Source organism: Mauremys mutica, chromosome 2 (assembly GCF_020497125.1).
Source record: "Mauremys mutica isolate MM-2020 ecotype Southern chromosome 2, ASM2049712v1, whole genome shotgun sequence".
Classification (NCBI taxonomy): domain Eukaryota; kingdom Metazoa; phylum Chordata; order Testudines; family Geoemydidae; genus Mauremys; species Mauremys mutica.
In genome coordinates this window covers 72,545,446-72,569,474 of record NC_059073.1, presented here as the reverse complement: position 1 = coordinate 72,569,474, position 24,029 = coordinate 72,545,446, and the positions used below count along the sequence as shown (strand labels likewise).

Here is a 24,029-nt window from a genome sequence, read left to right as displayed (position 1 = left end):
CAGCACAAAGCAAAGCACCTAATTTCTATGTGCTAGAACTCTTCCAGAGCTGTAGAAATACTTAATACAAATTAGTAAGAAATAAAACCAATTATAATTAAAACTAACATTTTCACCCATAAGGAGAGAGGCTTGCTAAATAAAATCACTTCCTGGCTCCCAATATGAAGACAATATGGGCAGGTCAGATTGTGTGAGGTGTTAACTTTCTTTCTGGAATTATCAGACACTAAATTTTAAGATTCTGAATCGTAACAACCCAAGGTGGGGAAAGTAATGAGCAATAAAACACAGCAGCAAGAAGAGAGAGAGAAAAAAAGAGTTAATACAGATTAGAAGTACCTTGATCTATAAATGCATTGGGAACTGGTTCTGGCAGCATCTTCCTACCAAAAGGTACCAAGTAGTCCATTTTGAAGTCTTTGATAAAGATCTTAATAAAGACCTGCAAAGACATTTTTCTCCCCAAGATGATATAGAAGATGTGGAATGAACTCTAATCCCTCAGCAACTAGCATGTCAGATGGTTTACATGATTCAACTATATAATTTTTTTTCTACCTGTCCAGAGTAGCTTTAGATGCTCAGAGGGCTGGGTGCATCTGGCAAAAAGACTATAGATGTTGACTTTAAGATTGATTGCATGTTCTTGGAATATACTTCGGAATGCTGCCAACACATCTAAATTTATGTTAAAGCCTGTATTCTGTGGAATGTTGAGTGTTTGAGTAGGTGGAGGAAAAGAATTTCCTGAGAAATATGGAAAGTAGAGTCCAACGGTGTTAGGAATTATTCTGGCATCCTGATCATCATTTTTCCATCAAGCAAACACAACAGCATCCCAGAATTCAGAGAATCACCAGTTTGAGACTAAGGCCTGGTCTACACTTGGACTTTAAGTCGAATTTAGCAGCGTTATTTCGAACTAACCGCTCAACCGTCCACACCAGGAAGCCATTTAATTCGAACTAGAGGGCTCTTTAGTTCGAATTTGGTACTCCACCCCGGCAGGTGGAGTAGCGCTAAATTCGACATGGCTAGCTCGAATTAGGCTTGGTGTGGATGCTAATCGAACTTAGTAGCTCCGGGAGCTATCCCACACTGCACCACTCTGTTGACGCTCTGGACAGCAGTCCGAGCTTGGATTCTCTGGCCAGCCACACAGGAAATGACCCGCGAAAATTTGAATTCATTTTCCTGTCTGGGCACTTTGAATCTGACGTCCTGGTTGGACATCGGGGCGAGCTCCGCAGCACCTGCAACGATGCAGAGCTCTCCAGCAGGAGTCCGGGCAATCCCAGAATAGAAAGAGGTCCCCAGCATGGACTGACAGGGAAGTCATGGATCTGATCGCTGTGTGGGGCGAGGAGTCTGTGCTCTCGGAGCTGCGCTCCAGCAAGCGGAATGCAAAGACCTTCAAGAAGGTCTCGAAAGCCATGAAAGACAAAGGATACAGCCGGGATGCGATGCAGTGCCGCGTGAAAGTCAAGGACCTAAGACAAGGGTATCAAAAAGTCAGAGCGGCAAACGGACGCTCCGGAGCCAAGCCCCAGACATGCCGCTTCTACGAGGCACTGCATGCCATTCTAGGTGGGTCTGCCACCACTGCCCCACCAGTGACGGTGGACTCCGAGGACGGAATAGTGTACCGGGACAGTTCCTCCTCGATGTTCGCCAATGGGGAAGATGAGAAATGGTCTTTGGAGGACGGCGCAGGCGACAGCGAACCCACTCCCGCTTTCCCTGACAGCCAGGATCTCTTCATCACCCTCACAGAGATCCCCTACCAACCCTCCCCTGCCGTTAACCCGGACTCAGAATCAGGGGAAGGATCAGGCGGTAAGTGCTATAGACGTGTAAACATTTATTTTTTATAAAATATGTATATAAAAAATAGAAACACTATATAAAAAATTGTAAATATTAAACTATATGAAAAGTAGGTCCACACAAAGAGGGATTGAAGAAAAATCCTCTAGCGACAATTCAACGAAGGTGTCATACAGTTCCTCGAAAAGCCTCCGCAGGAGGTTTCTTGGGAGAGGTGCCTTGTTGGGCGCTCCGTTGAAGCAAACTCTTCCTTGCCAGGACATCCGAATATACAGAGGGATCATCGCCTCCACGAGCATTGCTGCATATGGTCCTGGTCGGTGCAGCGCTTCCCTTAGCATTCTCTCTTTCTGGGCACGGGTGACCCACCTCAGGGTGATCTCGTTCTGGAAATACTGCATCTAAGTAGGGCAATTAGTGTATTGTTACTATTGTTAATGGTTTAAAATTAGGTTGCATAACAATGACCCTCGCCTAACAGCCACGTGCTAAAGGCCACAGAGAACAAGCATACATTGATCTTTCCCGTGCACTGGCGGGAGGGGCTGCAAAAGGCTCATCTTTTATGCTTTCCACATTGCCTTTAGCAGGAGAGCACAGCTATCCACTAACTGATAAGCATTATCTACTGTAAGGCTTACCAGGACTGTCTGCAAGACGGATTCAGCTGTCTCTCCCCGCTTGTCCGCTCTCCTGTGCAATGGCGCCGCCAATGAGAGCGTACTCCGAAATCTCGAACTAGTTCTGAGATCTCGCGAGACTTGGTGCCCTGTATAGTCTTGCTCTCTTAAACTGACTTGACTGTGTTCACTGTCCGCAAACCTGTATTTGTTCAAGGAAATCACTTACTTTTTTGCATCACACAGCTTCGGCTCTTTCCCGGACTGCCCCGGCATCCCCCTCGCAGAGGCTGGCTCAGATTAGACGGCGAAAGAAAAAGACTAGGGACGAGATGTTCCAGGAACTGATGGCCTGCTCCAGAGCAGAGGCGGCAGAGCAGAGACAGTGGAGGGAGACCCTGTGTCAGCAGCATCGCACACACATCGAACGGGAGGATAGGTGGCGGCAGGAAGACCAGCAGGCGACTCAAACGCTGCTTGGTCTAATGAGGGAGCAAACGGACACGCTCCGGCGCCTTGTAGATGTTCTGCAGGACCGCAGGCAGGAGGAGAGAGCCCCCCTGCACTGCATCTGCAACCGCCCTCCAACGCCAAGAAGTCCTGTCCCCCCCTCACCCAAAGTTACAAGAAGGAGGGGCGGTAGGGGCCGTGAGAACTGTCACTGCACCGCAGCAGAGCGCTAATGTACAAGACACCTCTCGCGCTCTAAATTTGTAGAAGTTCTTCCCTTACAGGATCACCCAGTCCCAAATCCAAGTTTCAACCCCCCACTGTGTATAACATTATTAAAAGCGGTTTGCTGTTACTCACTGTTTCCGTCACGTTTCTCGTGTCAGAAGACTTTGTGTGTAGGGGGGGGGATTTTTAATTGCAGTGCATAGCCCACATTACCAGGGTACAGACTTGGGGGCAGGGTCAACTGCAGGGCACACACAGACTGCAGTCACTAGTCACCAGGGTCAGTCTGTGTGGTGTATGCTGCCCCGGGTGATTCGTTGATGTGTATGCTTGTCCAGGGTCCTGGCGCCTGCCATCCCCGAATGTAAAGGCAGGCTTCCCTTACGATGCACTTCGACCGTAGCCACGAGCCTCTCCGCTGCCCTGAGCCCCAAAAAGAGCCCTCATCCAGGGACAGATACTCACCCTTCCCCCACACCCCTCACCCCTTCCAACGCCCAAACCCACAGCCCACAGCCGTCATGCAAACCCCTATCCAAAGACGGCACCCCTCGCCCCTTCCTGCAAACCCACCCATTCCTGCAAACCCACCCCTACATGCACAACCACTGTAAACCGTCCCCCACCCCACAGACCTATGTAGGAGCAGGAGGCTGTCCGTCCTGTATTGGACAAGCGGTCTGTACATCAGTGCACACCGAACCCAGCACAGTATGCTTCCATGTTTCAACCCAGGAACAGAAATGCAAAGTCAACGAAAGATTTATTATTAATTACTGTTACATTTCATTAGTTTTAAAACGTGCTTTGGAAGTGGGGGAAACTTGGAGAACTGGGTTTGTGAGCTCAGATCTAACTGGACACATACAGACACAGGCCCATGATCAGGCTCTCTTAAAATCAAGTGGACAGAAACAGGTTACCCTGCTCTGCGAGGAAACTAGCTTTCAAAGCCTCCCGGATGCACAGCGCTTCCCGCTGGGATATTCTCTCGGCACGGGTGTCTGGCTGATCGTAAACAGCAGCCAGGCGATTTGCCTCAACCTCCCATCCGGCAAAAAAGGTCTCGCCCTTGCTCTCACAGAGATTGTGGAGCACACAGCAAGCAGCAATAACTACGGGGATATTCTTTTCGCTGATGTCCGAGCGAGTCAGTAAGCTCCGCCATCTCCCCTTGAGACGTCCGAAAGCACACTCCACGACCATTCTGCACTTGCTCAGCCGGTAGTTGAAGAGTTCCTTCTCACTGTCCAAGGCGCCTGTATAGGGCTTCATGAGCCAGGGCATTAGCGGGTAGGCCGGGTCCCCGAGGATCACTGTAGGCATCTGCACATCCCCAACCGTTATTTTGTGGTCCGGGAAGAAAGTACCTGCCTGGAGGCGTTTGAAGAGACCAGAGTTCCTGAACACACGCGCGTCATGAACCTTGCCCGCCCACCCGACGAAGATGTTGGTAAAACGTCCCCTATGGTCCACCAGTGCCTGCAGCACCATTGAAAAGTAGCCCTTTCGGTTAATGTACTCGCTGGCCTGGTGGGCTGGTGCCAGGATAGGGATGTGAGTCCCATCTATAGCCCCACCGCAGTTTGGGAATCCCATCGCGGCGAAGCCATCTATGACTACCTGGACGTTTCCGAGAGTCACTACCTTTGAGAGCAGTTGCTCAACAATTGCGTGGGCTACTTGAATCACAGCAACCCCCATGGTAGATTTGCCCACGCCAAAGTGGTTCGCTACTGACCGGTAGCTGTCTGGCGTGGCAAGTTTCCAGAGGGCTATGGCCACTCGCTTCTGCACACTCAGGGCTGCTCGCATCCGTGTGTCCTGGCGCTTCAGGGCAGGGGACAGCAAGTCACACAGTTCAAGGAAAGTGCCCTTACGCATCCTGAAGTTTCGCAGCCACTCTGTTTCATCCCAGACCTGCAGCACTATGCAGTCCCACCAGTCCGTGCTTGTTTCCCGGGCCCAGAATCGCCGTTCCACACCATGAATGTGACCCATTGCCACCATGATCTCCACGGCGCGGCGTACCCTGCTTTGTGAGAGGCCTGCGCCACTCTCCTCACCGCGCTGCCGGAGCCTCCTCGCCCGATTTCTCAGCAGCTGACTGTGGAAGAGGTGGACGATATGGTGCGAGGAGTTGACAACGGCCATAAGTGCAGCGATGATTGCAGCGGGCTCCATGCTCGCAGTGCTGTGGCGTCCGCGCTGTAACCGACCAGAGAAGGGCGCGATCAGATTTCCCGCCGGCGCTTTCAGGGAGGGAGGGCGTGATTGACGGTTCAATGACGACAGTATCCCAAAACCGCCCTCAACACATTTTTTCCCCCAGCAGGCATTGCGAGCTCTACCCAGCATTCCAATGGGCAGCGGGGACTGCGGGAACTGTGGGATAGCTTCCCACAGTGCACCGCTTCGAAAGTCGACGCCGGCCCCGTTAATGTGGACTCAGAAGTTCGAATTAGTGTATTTAGTGTGGATACACAAATTCGACTTCATAAGGTCGAATCCACAAATTCGACTTAAGTAGATTCGAAATAGTCTTGTAGTGTAGACAAGGCCTAAGACTATAAAAGATGATAGAGACTAATTAACAGGTACTTATAGACAGAGATTATGCTTCAAAAGGTGCTGTTGTGACAGCGTGTAAAACAAGAGGCTAATCCCATCTTTGGAAAACCAATCTTGCTGTTTTGAAAAAAGTCTTACTACTTTAGACTGTAAGATGATGTGGGCATGCCTTCAATTCAGAAACTTGTACCAGCACAGTACTCGAGGATTCCATTGCCGAAATGAGGAGTCTGTCAATACATTCTACATCCCTGCCCATCATTCTAATGGAGGATTACTTGAGGGATGAATCTTGACATCATGCCATGCCTGGTGAGTGGTTCCAAATGCTCAATAAAATATCTGTAGGTCTCTTATATAGAGCTTCACCGAGGGTGGGATGTCTTGTGGACACTGACTAATTTTGTGTTGATGGAGTCTTTTGAAAGCAAGCCCAGCTTGATCGGGATCACCATCTCTCCTGCAAAGGCAGCTACCATCACTCCAACCTTGGGTAAAAGTGTTGAGTTCTCTAACTTGTAAAATGTTATGGTCCTTTTGCTAAGGGTTTCCCATTGTTAGGGGGGTTATTCCACTCCTCTTGAATAACGTCCTTGAATGAAAGGCCCTGTCTCATTTACATTTTGAAAGGAATTATTTAAGCAGTAGGGTACTTTTGTTGTTTCCTCCTTTTTTAACTCTGTCAGTTGTGACTATCACATTGTAAAATACTGTCGCAAATTGTCAAGAAAAAAAATGTTTCCTAATTTCCTTTGATGACCATTCATGGCTAGATTGGAATCAGGGAAAAGAGGATCAATGTTGACTTATATTCTCTTTTCCTTTTCAGCCTGTTGGTCTCAGATTCTTGACTGAATTATTGGCACAGCAAAAAGAGAACCTCTTGTGTCTTCTGCTGTCCTAGAAATTTGCTTGGGCCATGGGGATTCTCTCTCTCCAATTTAACATTTGGGCCATGAAGCCCTACAGGAATTGTTTTTACTCACCCGAAAACACCAAAATAACCCTCATGAGATTAATATGAGGGGCTAGAAGCCACTAAGGGACTGGTGGGGGTGAGGAGGGAAAAAAAATGAGACCCAGGATACTTTGAGAGATCCTCATTTCTGTGGTGTGTATGTGTTTGAGCGATTTATTCTGTGAATGGGCCAGCGGAGATCTCTGCTTTGTAAATGTATGGCTCCGGGTGGTCTATGTTCTTTCTGTTCCCAAAAAGGAGGCAGGGCTGGTCAGCCTGGAGACTGAAGCTTGGAGTCCTGAGCCACAGCAAAAGCTCTGAGCCCCACTGCAGCCACCCCGTTCTCCCCTTCTCACGGGGCAGAAGCCCCGAGCCCCCACACCACAGGGCAGAAGCCCCAAACCCCAACAACCCCACGGGGCTCCAGAGGTGTCCCCCCTATACCTATGGGGCAGAAGCCCTCCCCATGGCTGAAGCCTGGATGCTCTTCCCACTGGGCCATGAAGTTTTATAGTATGTTGGTGATGCGGTCCTCTGAAAGAAAAAGGTTGAGAATGCCTGCTTATGAACACAGGGCAGTTTCAGAGTAAAGGTCACATTCGCTTTAGCAGTGCAAAGAAAAAATGTAATCATGATGGAGTCAAATTGCAAATTTTATCCATTGCACATTGGACAATAATATAGATTAATTCATATATTGCATATGAGAGTACAGTTTCAATATTTTGCAATAAATACTGGGAATTCCACTGGAAATGACTGAATTCTGCACACTACTTAACACAGTCACTAAACACAAAAGCAACGATAAAGTACTTTGTTCATTTATCTTGCAAAAGAGAATTTGTTTTAAGAGAAAAATAAGGAAAAAACACTACTAAAACTACGAGAAAGTAAGACTCAAAATCATTCCCAAGGTCGCCACAAATTTTCTTGGAGTTTAGATTCCAATTTCCTGTAAACCTGGTGGTAAAAAGGATACTGAAAAGGAATAGGCGAGTCTAGTGACTTTATAAATTAGCTTGAGGAAAGCATTCCATCTATTAGAAGATGAAGAATGTACAAAGATGCTTATGGGAGGAGTGAACAAGTAGGTGGCCAAGTCTGATATCACTGGTGAAGTGAGGAGGAATAGGCAACTTGATAAAATACAAGCAAAGATAAGCAGGTAGAGGTAGAGGTGTGAAGCGCCTTAATAGGTGAGAACAAGAATTAGACATGATGGAAAAGGGAGAATCACAGAAAGCATTTAAAAAGTAGAGGGTGACAGTTGGAAGAATGGTTAAGAAAGATTATTTTAGCAGAGGCGGGAGAGGGAGAAAAGAAGAAATATGGGTAGAAACACAATTACCTCCCTTTTCAACTTCATAGTAGTTTCCCTCCCTGTATGCACTCCCCCCAAACTTTGCATTAGACTTTAAACAAAAAACAAAACTACTGACTGCTTAAAATTAGTGCTTTTTTGGAGAAATAATAGTACATTTTTCACCAAATTTGGACCCAAATTTTGGACACTATATTTCATTTCATATCTAACATGAGAATATGCTCTCCAATAATAATTTGTCAACTGTAGCCTCGGTCAGTAAAAGATAATTAAAGGAAATCATATGTTGACAGTGTCAAAGATCTACATAATAAAAACTGTGGTGTTTTGAACTTTTTTTAAATTACTACTCTCTTAATGCTAAATTGTAATGTTTAGATAATTCAGAGGAAAACTAGTTAGTGATGAACACATTTTTTTCCCCACCAGTAAAAGCAACTTATTTTAATTACTAACAAAAACAAACTAGTCCTTTTTCCAGTATTGTATATAAAAATAGATTACTTTGATTTTAATGACGTATATAGGAAACTGATTAACTATATAGAAAGTGTTCAGGAAAGAATATTAGAAATAATTATAAAATTCAGAACAAACAGTATTTCTTGTCAAAATGAGGAAGATGCAGGATCCAGATTCAAGGCTGAAACAGTAACCCTAATTGACTCTGTGCTGAAAGAATCACCCCACTGATGCTAGGGCCTCAGAGGAAACCACTACAACTGCAATTTTTAATAAAGAAAATAAAAATTAAAAAAGAATAATTAGTCATGGAAATGAATGAGAGCTGAGAATTTTAGTCATTTACTGATATAGACTAACGCCTCTATATTTAGCATTTCTTCAGTTAACTGTGAAATAAGCTGCACTTAAGAGATTTTTCTTTCAAAGCACATTTTAACAGGGGAGGCCATAGCAACTCATAACAATGTAAAACAATAAATTTTAAAGTTTGCAGATACTATTTCAGAAAGGTTGTGGTCTCCATTTTATGTGGCTTCTGCATAATGAACATTTGCTATAAATGGTTAAGAACTATCAAATTTTGAGTATCTTTTGTAAGACTACTATAAATAGAAAAATGACCGGATTGAAAGGATTAAAAAAGGGAAAACTGCTACAATTCCAGGTTCCTGAATTTTTTTTTTTATTTTTTTTTTGCAATAATGGGCATAAATCTTAAGAAGAAGTGTCTTGACCAGGCTCCTTCACCCATTTGCTATTGCCTGGCTTCATCATCTCTCCTCAACACCCAACATGCATGACCATCTCACCTAGCAATGGTGATTCAATAGCTTTCCTATGACAACTACAGCAATTGTTTACATGGGGTAGGTCCATACTTACCCACCGGGTCGACTCGGAGAGTTCGACTTCTCGGAGTTCGAACTATCGCGTCTAATCTAGACGCGACAGTTCGAACTCCGAACGCGCTCCCATCGACTCTGGAACTCCACCACCGCGAACGGCGGTGGCGGAGTCGACGGGGGAGCCGCGGAGTTCGATCCCGCGGCGTCTGGACAGGTAGGAAATTCGAACTAAGGTAGTTCGACTTCAGCGTCGCGTACCTTAGTTTGACCCCCGCCCCCCGTAGTGTAGACCAGACCATGGAAAAGTAATATGAGCAACATATTTGTGTTTTACATTCTTTTAATGTTATTTAGCAGTTGCAAACAAGGAGCCAGCACCATATACTCAGCCAGTCCTCCATAGAGCACCAGAATGCATCTGCTGGGATTTTTGTCTGGACTGGCAGGAAAAAGGGGTAATGGCTCCTTTCATGATCTTGCCCCCCATTCAGGGCTAAGAGATGGGGGAGAAACACCTAAATGATGGGGCTCAGGTAAGACATTGGCTCCTGTGCGTCTGGTGAAGGGTATATGAGCCCTGTTACTCTGGTTGGAGCCCCCTCTTGCATCCAGTTTAGTAGATCCCACTCCTGGGATTAAGGTAGGACCATGTTTTTCAGTTTGCTATGCACATTGTTTTATTTGGGATCAGGAAGGAATTTTTCCTTCACTGTTAGAGTTATTGGTACAGGGCATGTTTTTTTCCCTTTCTCAGAGCAGTTCAGGGATCCAACAGGTTAAGTCAGAATGTAAAAATCAAGATATTGCAACTTAACAGGTGGCAGGTGTCCAGTGCAGATACTTGCTCCATAAGGGGTCCAGTTCCCTTATAAACCAGAATTATAAGTGGACTTAAGACTATGTCTACACTGGACTAGGTCTATACTGGAGCTGGAGGTGTAATTTCCAGCTAGAGGAGACACACCTCCACTACCTTGCAAAAACCAATTAAAACCATGCTACTAAGTGTGGAGGAGTGGGGGATGACAACAGCCCTCCAACCAGGTGGAAATAATTAAGAAAGGAGTGATGACCTGCCCGTAAGAGTTACTGCCAAATAGTTCCCAGATGAATTGAAGATAGCAAGAGTTGCAGCCTAATTCAATCACATCCCTTGCATCTGGTCTGCCTTCTTTCTGAGTGTGTGGGACAAAGTGTATATTACTGCTTTTCTACTGCTCAGTTTTAAAACATTCATCTACTCACTGAAGCCTATTTTGTCTTCACTTTACCATTTTTTAGCCTTTAACTCAGTGGTTCTCTTCCTATTTACCATTGTGGGCCATATATGCAGCTTTCTATGTGTTACGTGAGCTGCATCCACACAATATATATACTACCCATACAACTATAAAAAAAAATTAGTATTTGTTATATGACAGCAATACAATTCAAATCGATACAGCACCTTTCATTTCAACACTGGCAAATATATACCAAGAGAATTTTAAATTAGTAAAATAAGTCAAAAATTCATCATTTACTGTAAGAGTGGCATGGCATGGTGTACTGCCACCCTCACTTCCACACTGCTGCTGGTTGTGTGACTGGGCCTGATCCTACCCAGCGGTGGGGGCTTGGGGACATGGCTGATATCGCTGGGCCTGATCCTGCTGGGGAGCTGATGCTGAGTCCGATCCTGTGTACCCCATTTGTACTCCACCCCACTCCCAGCTGGTTCTGTGCCTGGGGCAAATGCCCCTCCCACCGCACCCTAGTTACAGCCCTGAGGATGTCACGTGGACCGCAGCTGTGTGCTGATTGGGCCATGGGTTGAGAACCACTGCTCTAACTTCTCTCTCTGCTAAATCACTAAAAAACATGCATTTCTGATAGCTGGTGACATTTTAACATTTTATACATGCATCTCAAAAAAGGCATTTTGAGCAAGAATATCAGATGAGTAAAAAGAAGTTCATTGAACAGCTCATTGGTACACTGAAATATTCAACTATACACTGGTGTATTGATCTAAATATAGTCTACATATTTTAATATAATGCCTCTTATATGCTTACTGTACAGCCATCATGCTAGTTTCCATTGCTGAATCCAGCCTTCCTTCATCTGTAATCTCTGAAGCCACTCTTTCTGTTTCAGCTGGGAGATCAGGTGCACAGGCTCCACAAGATTCTGAAGCTGTAGGTAAATATGCTGATGGAATAAAATTACTGCTTCTCATCTTATTCACTTCTTCTTCAAGTTTTTTCTTCTCTTCCAGTAATCGAGCACGATCTTCAGAAAGTGTTTCAATCAAATCTAGATGACAATAGAAACATGTAAAAAATTTTATTTTAAAAAAAAAGCAGCTCAGAATATTATAACAATTATTTGGACTGAAACTGAATACAGACTATTTCAAAATCTATCAGTGTTGACAGAATATTTACTTACCCTTATCCCTTTCTTGCTGTTGGGTTATTGTTTTTAATTTGTCACTAAGATCATTTATTATGTTTTCTTTCTTCATTTTTTCTCTTGTCAGCACGGTGTTAAAATTGGTCTGAAAAATCAGAAATAGCATTAGGCAGAAGTAGTACACTGTAAATGAAAACAACACATGCAAGACAGAAAACAAGGAAGAACCCACGGTATTGCCATTTGCAGTTTCCCAAACTAAGCTGAAAGGCAAGGAAATCAGCTTAAGTACATTTTTGATAAAGCGATACATATACTGGAAATGTTTCCCTTCTTGTTTTAATTCGAGTTCAATTACGAGGACTTCTGGGTTAGGACTGGTTCTAATTTTGTTTTGTGAGGTGTGGTGTACATTTGTAGCCCTAATAAAATAATCACAAGAAATATATCAGGTGTGAATAAGGCCCTTTGTATACACAAATACAATTAAATTAAAACACTGAATCTGTACATTTCTGGTTCTTTACAAACCCAGTAACACACTGTTCTCAGAACCAGTTATTCTTTAAGACTAGAGTGGATGTTGTAGGATCTTGTACTAAACCAAGTTATTTGCAATTAGAGATAAGCATAAAGTGGTATTCATATTACCACATTAAAATATTAATACTTTGAATGAACTTGAAATAGATTTCAGGGCACTGCATGAAGTTTTGGAAGGCAGTATTTCCCAATGCCAAGCAGGTGTTCAGACTAATTAGCACAAATTAGTAAGAGTCCTGGCTCATTAGCACAAACTAACAACTTTTAACAAAACAACTGCTAGTCAGTCTCATGCAATTATTTGCCCACGTCACCCTCCTCCATAAATCACTTCATTGGCTTTCCCTTTCTGCACTGTATCAAGTTCAAACCTCTTGTCTTCACCTTACAGCTTCCCATTCAAATCCCTTTTTAAGATCTACTTCTGCTGCAATACACAAAAGAACATCACCAACTAATAACCTAGTAGAGGGGCAACTGGAGGTAATAATTACATAATTAAAAAAATTAAGAAATTAAACTAGACAGATGTGTGCCAGTCATCACCTTGACTTGTTTAGTAAGCTGTATCCCTTTCTCTCACTAGTCATCATCTATCTGCATACCTTAAAGCTGTAAGCTCTTTGGGGCAAGGAATTTGTCTTCCCTTTATCTGTACAGTATATAGCACATTTTGGGTCTACTATAGATATAATAAAGCAAACTTTATATAGTTCACTAAAAACTAAACCAACAAGTAATTTTCTAAGATACTGAACACGGATGAATGAAAACTGCCTAAAAGGTTCAGTGATTGCTATGCCAATCAGATACACTTCCTGCATTTTTTACTGCTATGATACATTTTAAACAAGTGGAATGATGCTACATTTTGTGGGATTTGCAGCATGTGAAAACAAACTGCCCTGAAAAAAAGAAGAGTGGAGATTTTAACAGAATGCCATAAGGGAAATCTTTCCTCAAATGCTCTGCTGCTGATGGGGAAAATGGCATGTTATGTATTGACACATTAAGGTGAGAGAAATCTTATTAAAAAGTCAACTTATTGTACAGAACATTATTAATTGTCATCTGTTCTGTGACCATGAAATCTTAATTAAAATCCTCTAAAAAAGGACATAAGGATGGGCAGCGGCATTCTGCACTCCATTCACAGCCTACAATACTGAAAATGAATGTAGATGTCAAACACTTCTATATCCGTTATTGCTCAGATTATTTACTGTGTAAGATCTGCTCTGGTTTCAGTATATTTGCAGACCCACATTTTTAGAAAATTTTCATTTGTCCATGAAGATTCTACCCACTTCTCCTATCTCTGCCCCTAGCAATTGATGGCTATAATCCAAAAAGTTGGATGGCTCAAATGACTAGAAATAGTGCTGTGCCTCAGTCCTTGTCCCATACTGATGTTGCTGAAGCCGGAAGAGGTGCTCAAGTGGAGCTCCCTTTTCAATCTATTAACGAGATGAAGCTGCAAGACAGGGCATGCTCCACAAAGAGTTCTTGACTTTGTAACCCTCGCTTTCACCCTTGGTCCACCAGAGCCCACATTTGTTCAATTTCTAACCATGCTGCAAAATCAATGGTTTTAAAATACTTTTGGGGATGGTATGAGTTGGAGGATATTTTTTATGAGACCAATCTTATTTTGGTGGTTTTGTATTTTAATTTATTGACTAGACACTCATTAGCATAGGATTGGTGCCTAGAGAGATTTTTATAAATCTACAGTGAAATACAAAGTTGGAGGTTCAAACTGATTCTAAAACTCAGTTTCTACCTGAGCTGGCTGTTTGGGAACAGTCATGTGACAATGAACTGCTTGGTGTTGGAAAGAGTGAGTTTAATATTGCTCAGAGATACTTTGCAGTTAATCCAAAGTTATGTTTAATGGAGTTTACCTTGGAGCTCAAATTTTGCCCTCTTGGCTGGAGAAGAGTTATGGTAACACAAACTTATAGAAAAAACAATGACATAGTAACACTTCCCCTAAACTGGGCTCCTTTCACCCAAGTCCCAGAGAACATGCTTTTAAAAGTCCAATACATTTCTGAACCATGAAATTTAATATAATTTTATATAATATGTTGTCAGATGACAATGTGAATTTAGGAAGTACCAGATGGCAAACTAGAGATGGCAAAAATAAAAAATCTCTAAAATCCCAGAAAGAACATATCAAATTTGATGACTCCTTTACCTGCTGTTCTGCAGTCAGAGACATTCTAAAGTTTTGCATTTCTTCATTCTTTCTTTTCTCTTGCTCTTCAAGTTGCTCCAAAAATTTTATTTTCTCTTCCTCAAGTTTTTCTTGAAGCTCAATAACCAAGCTTGATGCAGCAGATAATTCAGTGGAAGGACTTTAAAAGAAAATTTTTAGAATTTAAATATGCATTACAGAAATACAGTTCAAGAACAGAAACACAAGCAAAGAAAAACCTGATGAGTCCCTGCTCCTTCCTTACTCGGAAGATAGAGCAGTGGATATGCTTGTCCATTACAGTCATTGTTCGGCTACATGGACATGGCCTGAAGCCATGAAATATGAAGCAACAGCACTGAAACATGGGCATCAAAGCTAAGTGTTTAGGTCTGTAAGCATGAAAGTGCTAAAAATAGGCATTATATTGCTGAAAAGTAACACTAAATTGCAAAGCAAGCTTTGAAGTATAGGAATTAGGTGTCAAAACAAGCAGCAAAGCATTGAGAAATAAGTCTCAAGAGACTAAGGATAGTCACTGAAAGTCATTAAAGTGCTGAAGTGAGCTCTTATTTATTAATAACAGACTGGCTAGAAGACTGGGACATAAAAGAGACAGCTCCTGAGCATGTTTCATTTGATGGTGCTCAAAAGGAACTGACTAAAAGGTTCCAAGGGCAGAAATTCAGCTTTGAGGATTGTGGGTAACTGCCAGTAAGCAGTCTGGTTTACATTCCGTATGATTACTGTTGTCCTTAGGGGTGAAAAAACTCCAGAAGCTAGGGAAGTCCTGAGAAACTGAAATTCAGGAATGAGAATCCTGGTGGACTATATCTTTAGAGATACATGCCTTTCCCGCTGCAATCATAGAATGTACCTTTTTTAAAATCTAACTTCCATTATACAGTGACACCTGTCTTAAAAAGCCATTTGAAAGAACCAACAAAAACTGATTTCTCAATGAAGACAGTCTTCTAACATAAAAAGGAGTCGAAATTTATTCAAAATGGGGAGATTGAGGCAATCTCTTACAACAGGTTTTCTAGTCAGGGTGATGGTCTCTTGCACAAGTTTCACAGAATATTTTTACATACTTTTTCAGTGTTTGTGTTGCTTAACAATGCTGTTAGAAATGTACACAAACATGTTAAAACATCTAAGTTAAACTTTCCCTCAAATGGTACAAGCCAGGGATGCAATTCAAAATTTCCTGCCACTCCTAAATAAAGGGTTCATTTATTAAACTCTATTTTTAGATTTCAAGCCAACCACGTAACTGTAGGAGCAAAAAAAATAGAATAGTAACAATTATGATTGGGATGAGGTAATAGTAATTTAAGCCTGAACAGAAGAACTCACACTATAGGGATAAGTTTTGCAGAATTTATTCTTTTTAAAGACTTCTTAAAACAAAGAACATTAATATAAATGTCATTTGGCATTGTAACTTAACAACTGGCACTTTTAAATGTATGGAAATTGGTATGAATACCATCCAGCTACTGCGAAAGGTTGATCTGTCAATCATGACTACTATAAAAGTGGTTGTTACAGCATGCTAGTGGAGCCTCTCTAGTCCCACTTTTAGCAATTATTCATGCAAAGCATGGGAGATGCTACTCATGGAGGAATTAACCTACATTAAATTATAAATGTTTTACAATCTGGCTGATTTTTCTTAATCTTACTGATTTAGGTTCCTAGGCAGACAGACTGTTTAACTCATTGTTTTTGACCCACTGTATCACACTGAAAGTTATTTGGTTTTCCCTGTGCGACACAACTGAATATTCTTCCTCACTGTTATACAATTAAAGCCCTATTTGAATCACGGGATGATTGTCAAATAATTGTAGCTGAGTTGTGGACAAGACATGGAAAATTGCAGAAAAGTAATAATGGACCTTTATTAATTGCAGTAATTTGGAAAAGCCAGGGAAGACCTATTTGTTTAAGAAAAAATTGCTCGAACAATATAAGCACTCAAATATTATGCCTGCTATTTTTTTTTTAAATAACGAGACATTTTGCTGCAACTATATTCCAGTCATTAATTCGCAGGGCTGACAGCCCAAGCCTCAGCCACTGTCAGCTCAGATAAATGGGGTTCTACTTTAATAATGGGGAAAAAGTGTGTGTTGCATACCTCAAAATATATGCTAAATTGTGGACTGTGCGAAGTAAGCTAATTAAAATCAAAACTGCGATGGAAGTCTAATATTGCGGGATTTGCAATATCACAAATTAAGTAGGGCCTTATATATAAATTCTAAACTTGTCAATGTTCAGACAAGTTTAGAATTTATATATACAAATACAACTTAATTGTGACAGACAGAGCAACTTTTGGGGGGCCCTTTGTTTTAAAAGAGTGGCTTATATGTGATTGTATTCTACTTTGTGGGGAAGCTTCTCCAGGAATTAAAACAGTTAGTGGTGATTACGGCAAATAAGCAAGCTTATAAGCCTGACAGAGTTACCACCTCCTGTGGGGGCATGCATAAAATAGTTCAACTTGGATTCTCCAGAGACCGACAAAAATAAATAAATAGCCTATGTTTAAACTGACTCAGAGCTTTCTCTCTGATCCAGCAAATGGACAGGACCTTCTGTCCAAGAGGGGTGGGAGGGAAGAGAGAAAATCCTTGAGTGTTGGAGTGACTTGACCCACTGGGGCCCCATAAAATTGATGGGTGACCTCTGGTAAGCTTTTAAAATATGTGTAGGTTCTTTTACAGCTTTTATGTTTTCTCTGTAATGCTTTTATCTTAAGAATAAAGAAGCTGTGTGGTAATTTATAGCTGCGGGCAATAGACTGGTCATATAGCCTTCGGAGAGAGAGCAAAATGTAGGAACTTGCCTGTTTAGGCAGTCTGGCTTGCTGGGGATATCTCAGTGTAAAATCAGGGAGCTGTGCAGCCTTAAAACCCCAGTCAGGAGTGAGAAAGATACAGGTCTCTGCCCAAGAGAGGCAATGGCTGGGAATTAGAAACCCTTAAATGGGTGCCCTCGGGAGACAACAGAGGGGGAACCACAAGTATAGTTATCATGAAACTGTAACACTGATTTCTTATTTACTCTGACGTACTAAAATATACACATTTATAAAACTTTTTTTTTTTTACTTCCCTGTACTATTTCTAATATCATTATGGGAGAGGAAAGTTAAAACTGTAAATCAGTGTTAAATGGTAAGAGTATATTTACCTGCCTCTAATAGGTAGCTTGATAATCTACTCCTTTTGGACTTTCCTCAAAGAAACTCCACTGAATTTCAGAAAAGTGAGCATTTGCAGAAACTAGTAGATTCTCTATGCAAGATGTTTTCCTGTTGACATAGCACTGTCTACACAGGGGTTTAGGTCAGTATCACTATGTCGCTCAGGGGAGTGGATTTGTCACACCTGAGCTACGTCGTTATACCGATATAAATCTGTAGTGTAGACCTGGCCTTACTTATTCTAGGTTCTCCTTCTATAAATAGTAAGCAAAAAAAATTACACTTCTCTCGAAAAATTTTAAGATGCTATTTAAACTTTCCCCTCTTCTGGATTCAGGGCTCTCTCTAAATTTCCACTCTTGGAAGATTGCGAAATAGTGTATTTTCTGGGGAAGAAAGGCTGGAAATTAAGAAAAAAGATTTTGCTACATTCCATAATGAAAGTGGTCATCAACTTTTTAAACCTGAATACAAGTAATAACATGTAATCTAATGAGTCTTTAAATATCAGTTTAATCAGTATGAGTCCACAAACACTAAAATGCCTTCATCAAAAGTAAAAAAAAACAAGCAATACTTGTGGCACCTTAGAGACTATCATATTTATTTGGGCATAAGCTTTTGTGGGCTAAAACCCACTTCATCAAATGCAGTGGAAGATACAGTAGGAAGATGTGTATGTGTGTGTGTATATATATATATATGTATATTATATACACTCACACAATGAAAAAAATGGGGGTTGCCATACCAATTCTAACGAAACTAATCAATTAAGGTGGGCTATTATCAGCAGGAGGAAAAAAATTGTAGTGATAATCAGAATGGCCCATTTAAAACAGTTGACAAGAAGATGCAAGTAACTATAGGGGAAAAATTAGTGAAAGCTTTGTATTGTGCCACTACAGGACAATTATGGTTTCCACTGAAGGAGAAAACTTTCAGTTATGAAGAACAGGAAAAGGTGACCATTGATCCTAAAGTAAGTTATTTTCATAAATTATCAGAAAATTCATTTTCTAAGTGTTGTAATTTTGGAGAGAATATTTTTGTGTTTCATATGTCACCAAGAGGTTGAATCCCTGCTTCCATTGCAAAATTCAACTCAAAATTTCACTATTGAGTCACTACTAATGTCTCCATAACACTGATTATTTTTCATGTTGAGAAAAACATTTAGCTGGCCAGCAGATGGACACATGCTGTGCATAGTTTGTTTTACACCATCATAAACAAATTGCTAGTGAGCAATAAACAGAGGGTGATACAGAAAATTACAACTCATGTACTGCGATTAAACACCCAAGCTGGGACTTTTAGGGAACCAAAAGCCAAAGCACCTGTCCAATAATTCTGAAATACGAAAGAACAATCAGGTAGCAAATACATGCCCTATGATCAACAGTCTAGCGGCTTGCAGTACTGCTCTACCAAACCAGCATCATCCCGGGCCTGCTGAGCGATTGTGTAATGGGACGTGAACGTGTGGACGGACGATCAGGTGGCAGCCCTACTGATGTTCTGGATAGGCAGCTGGGCTAGGAAAACTGCCGAGGAAGCTTGCGGTCTGGTTGAATGGGTGGTTACGATTGCTGGAGGTAGCATCTTTGCCTGATCGTAGCAGCAGCCAATGCAGGAAGTGATCCAAGAAGAAATTATTTGAGCCGACACAACGAACAATTGCGCCGACTTGCAGAATGGCTTGGTCCTTTCAATGCAGAAGTGCCGTCCTGATGTCTAGGAAATGCAATCTATGCTCCTCCTCCTCCTATTTATGTGGCTTTGAAAAAAAAAAAGTCAGATAAGTAAATGTCTTGGCCTGTATGAAACTGTGAGACCACCTTGGGCAGGAAAGCCGGGTGCAGTCATAGCTGGACCTTGTAGAAGACTGTATAGAGGGGTTCCAAGGTAAGCGCCCTAATCTCAGAGACCCGGTTGGTGGATGTTATCGCAACTAGAAATGCAAACTTCCAGGACAGGAGAAGGAGAGAGCAGGAAGCCAAAGGCTCGAAGGGGGGGCTCCTGTGAGCCATGACAGCACAAGATTCAGGTTCTATGACAGAACAGGATCCCTGATGTGCGGGTAGAGGTGCTTGAGGCCCTTTAGGAGCCTGGCAGTCATGTCCTGGGCGAAACCCAACCTACCGTCAAGCGGTGGATGGAAGGCCAAGATAGGGGCCGAGTGGACCGTGATAGATGAAAGAGATAGGCCTTGGAGCTTGAGATGCAGAAGCTAGTCCAGGATCAACTGCAGCGAAGTCTGCTTGGGCCGAATACCTTTATCTGAGGTCCAACAAGTGAACCACTTCCATTTGGCCAGGTAGCTTGCTTTGGTGGAAGGCTTTCTGCTGCCCAACAGGACCTGCTGAACAGCAGCCGACCATTCTTGCTCCTCCACATTTAACCATGCAGCAGCCAAACCATCAGGTGCAGTGCCGCCATTTTCAGATGCAGAGGACTGCAACATGCCTAACCAATGCTGGCACGGCCAAGCTAGCGCTATGAGAATCACCTTTGCCCTGTCCTGCTTGACTTTTATGAGGACTCTAATCAGCGGTACTGAAGGGAAGGTGTACAACAAAGCCCCCAACCACGGGAGTAGAAAAGCATCCAACAGGGAGTCTGTCGATCCCCTGAATCGAGCAGAAAACATGTAATTTCCTGTTCTGCCTGGACGCGAACAGATGCACCTGGGGATTCCCCACCTCTGGAGATGAAGCTGATCACTTCCAGGTGGAGGGACCACTCATGGCGAGATGAGAAGATCCTGCTGAGGTTATCTGCCAAAGCATTCCAGGCCCTGGGGGGGGGGGAGCGCTACGAGATGGGTGCCATGTGGTATGTATACAGTAGTTCCAGAGCCTGAGGGTTTCCTGGCAAAGGGCAGATGATCTGGCTTTGCCCTGCTTGTTGATATAGAACATAGCCACTGTATTGTCCGGCAGGACCTGGACCACCCTGTTTTTAAGGAAGGCTTGTCAGGCCAGGCGAACTGCTCTGAGCTCTGACGATGCGTAGGGAGCAATCATAACTCGACCAACAACCTTCCATGCTGAGATTGCCCAGATGGGCTCCGTACCCTAGGTCCAAGGCATCGGAGACACGGGGGTGGAGGACTTTACTCTTGGCCTCCCTCCTACATCAATGCAGGACTCTGCCATCAGGTGAGTGATGACAGTACATGATCCAGGACCCTGACCACACAGTCTATACTGTGTTTGTTGGGAGATGTAGACCGATGCCAGCCATGCCTGCATCTCCTGTGGTGGAGCCGTGCATGCTGGACCACATAAGTGCAGACTGCCATGTGGCCCAACAAGTGCAGGCACATGTGAGTGGTGGGAAGAGGGTGGGTTTGCATGCACAAGATGAGGTCTACCATGGCTTGGAACTGAGCCTTGGGGAGGAAGACTCTGGCCTGAGCAGAGTTGAGGACCGCTCCAATGAACTCTATGAATTGTACTGGGATTAAGGTCAACTTTTTCTCATTTATTAACAGCCCCAGGTCGCAACAGGTGGAACAAACTAGATCAAGATGCTGCTGCACCTGATCCTGGGATCAACCCTTTAATAGCCAGTCGTTGAGGAACGGGTAAATTTGAACAACACTGGTGCTATGCACTTTGTTAATGCTCTTGGGGGCTGACGAGAGACTGAATGGCAATGCCGTGAACTGGAAATGGTGCTGGCCCAGTGTAAAATAAGGAAGCACCTGTGCCCTGATAAAATGGAAATACGTGACCTTCAAGTCGAGGGTGGGGTACCAGTCTCCTGGAATCAGGGAGGGGATGATCGAGGCCAGGGAGACCATGCGAAACTTCAACTTTTTGAGAGACTTCTTGAGACGATGCAGGTCCAAAATGGGTCTTGCACACTGTCCTTTGTTCCAGATTCTTTCAAGTATCCTGGGGGGTGCAGAGGCTCTCTCTTTAGCCAGCTGAAGAAGAAATGGAGGGGTCTCCCATGGGCTTAAATAGACTCTCTTTTTGTGGGTGGAGACCCCCTCCCCTCTCCTATGCAAAGTCCAGCTCCAAAAGGGAGTTTTGGAGCCACCTGGGCAAGTCACATGTCCATGCATGACTGAGTTTCTCACCAGCCCAGCCACATTCCTGGGAAAGCCCAGATGTGTATTGGTGTCTCCAAGTTCATTGTTGGCTTAAGTGTTTTGGGATTGGGCACTTACTGAGAATAGTCTTCTCAGGGAGCTGACCAACTGCTTCACTACAGCCTACTTAGACTCAAACAAGTATGCAGCCAATATTCATAAATTTAAATAAAAAAATGATATATGCATACAAATAGGATTAATAGATTCAATAGCTCATAACCTTTACAGAGATATGTTACATGGCATATGTAGTATAAAACACATTCTAGTTATGTTATATACATACATTCATATGCATATTTCCATAAAGCCATATGGGAGTCACACTCACCGGTACCGGTGGCACAGGGGACCAGTGCCTCGATTCCAGTGTCCCATGTCTTGTAGGGGGAGAGTGGGGCATCAGGGACCTGGGTTTTCTGACCGGAGATGAGATACCGGAGTCCTAGGCCACAGAGATAGGGATGTACGTCTGCGGTCTGGGGACTGAGGGTGCTCTACTGCCCTATGGGGCGGTCCCATGATCGGCTTGCACTTAGGTGTTGGGGCCTTAGCAGTGTCTGGTGCCTGGCGCAGTGTCTGTAGTGTCAGTCGGCCTGCTTGTTCTTGGCCACTGGGGAAGCCCCGAGTCGGGCACATGACCTGACATACATAATTTGCCCCAAGGCCCCCATCACTTCTGGTGCCGGGGGGCATCTTCTTCTTTTCGGCATGGGTGAGGGAGAATGGTGCCGGGCAGAGCCTGGTGCTGGCAGTGTGCTCTGCACCGATTCCGAGGTGCTCAGGGTGGGATCCAAGTGGGAGTGAAGTGCAGCCTCCATGAGGAGGGCCCTCAAGCAGATATCCTGCTCTTTCTGGGTTCTAGGGTTAAAATTCTTATAGATTCTGCACTTGTCCTTTATAATGGGACTCCTCCAAGCACTTCAAACAACTGTTGTGGGAACACTCAGGCATCAGCCTGTTGCATGATGAGCATGGTTTGAAGCCAGGAGAGCACAGCATGCCCCGCTCCAGGGTGAAGTCCAGCTGGGGCTCTAACTACCAAACTAACCTATCACTTAACTTAATGGCTAACCAAGTACCTACAAACTATATACAAAGAAGACAGACAATCGGCTGTGAAGAACTGCTAATGCTCTTGCAATGCAAGACAAGGTACTCCGACCATCACAGGCGGTAAGAAGGAAATGAGAGGGCACAGGGTCGGCAGCGCCTAATATACCAACGCATGAGGGCAGTACTCAAGAGGTGCTACAGTCAACCCTACAGATACTGCTAAGGCAAAAATTTCTGACGACTGTGCATATGGGCGCACACATATCTAGAATGGAATTGACATGAGCAAGCACTCCAAGAAGAATTCATGTTCCCTGCAGACGTTTTTCTTCCTCTGCAGAAAAGACTCTGCTGGAGAGGACTGCAACTATGCCTTTCGCCTACCACGGGCTGCTGTGGCACCTGAACAGAGGGTAGCTGGCTCACCGGCTGGAGCAGCCCGCCATGGATAGGGAGCAAAGCTGCATTCCTCACTGTGCCCTGCCTGCAGGGCCAGATGAGGAGGACGGGATATGGCGGGGAGAGAGACAGCGTGGGGAACACAGGGCTGCTAGGGTCACATGGACTGGAGTTCAGAAGGGCTAGTGCGGGGGACGGATTGCAGTGAAGCTGAATGGGAGTGGTGCCTGAGTGCAGCTGCAGGGACACATGAGGACAGGGTAAGAAGGGGTGGCTAAGTGGGGGTCCAGGGACACATGGAAAGAGGCAGATGGGCCTGACTGACTGGGAGAGGCTGGGGTCAGCCAGGGTCTGGCATGGAGGAGGCTCCCCAATCCCTAACACCCCCCCCCCAAAAAAAAACCAAACCAAAACAAACAACCCTGTTCCATACTTCCCTCCACACACCCAACATCCCTCCAGGTTCAATCCCAGACTACTCCTCAGCAATTACTTCCCTGTCCCTCAGCTTCTCCATTATCCCTGACTCCCTCAAACCTTTGCACTGCTTCTGAGGGGTGTGGTAAATAAGATTCTGTACTGTAGTTTAAATTATTTTCTGTATTGTTACAGACACGCTTGCTGACATTTATTTTGAAATACATTATCAAAATAATTGAAATTGGTAAGATTATACTCTGTTATTTTGACAAATAAGATATGCAGAATTTTAAAACACTTATGTGCAGAATTTTTAATTTTTTTGGCACAGAATTGCCCCGAGTATAATCTATAATTGATTTGCACTAAAATTTTAAAATTGCCAAAAA

At 43.6% G+C, this 24,029-nt stretch overlaps 1 protein-coding gene across 3 annotated transcripts in view; it reads right to left on the bottom strand.

Moving 5' to 3' along the window:
* Positions 1-24,029, bottom strand: part of RB1CC1 (RB1 inducible coiled-coil 1) — a 179,118-nt gene that overhangs the window by 36,818 nt on the left and 118,271 nt on the right. For all 3 annotated transcript variants that reach the window (XM_045005840.1, XM_045005841.1, XM_045005842.1), the window contains 3 exons: positions 14,438-14,597; positions 11,728-11,836; positions 11,352-11,592 (listed from right to left, as the gene is read on the bottom strand). In XM_045005840.1, the coding sequence (XP_044861775.1) occupies positions 11,352-11,592; positions 11,728-11,836; positions 14,438-14,597 (510 nt within the window). The remainder of the gene's footprint in view (positions 1-11,351; positions 11,593-11,727; positions 11,837-14,437; positions 14,598-24,029) is intronic.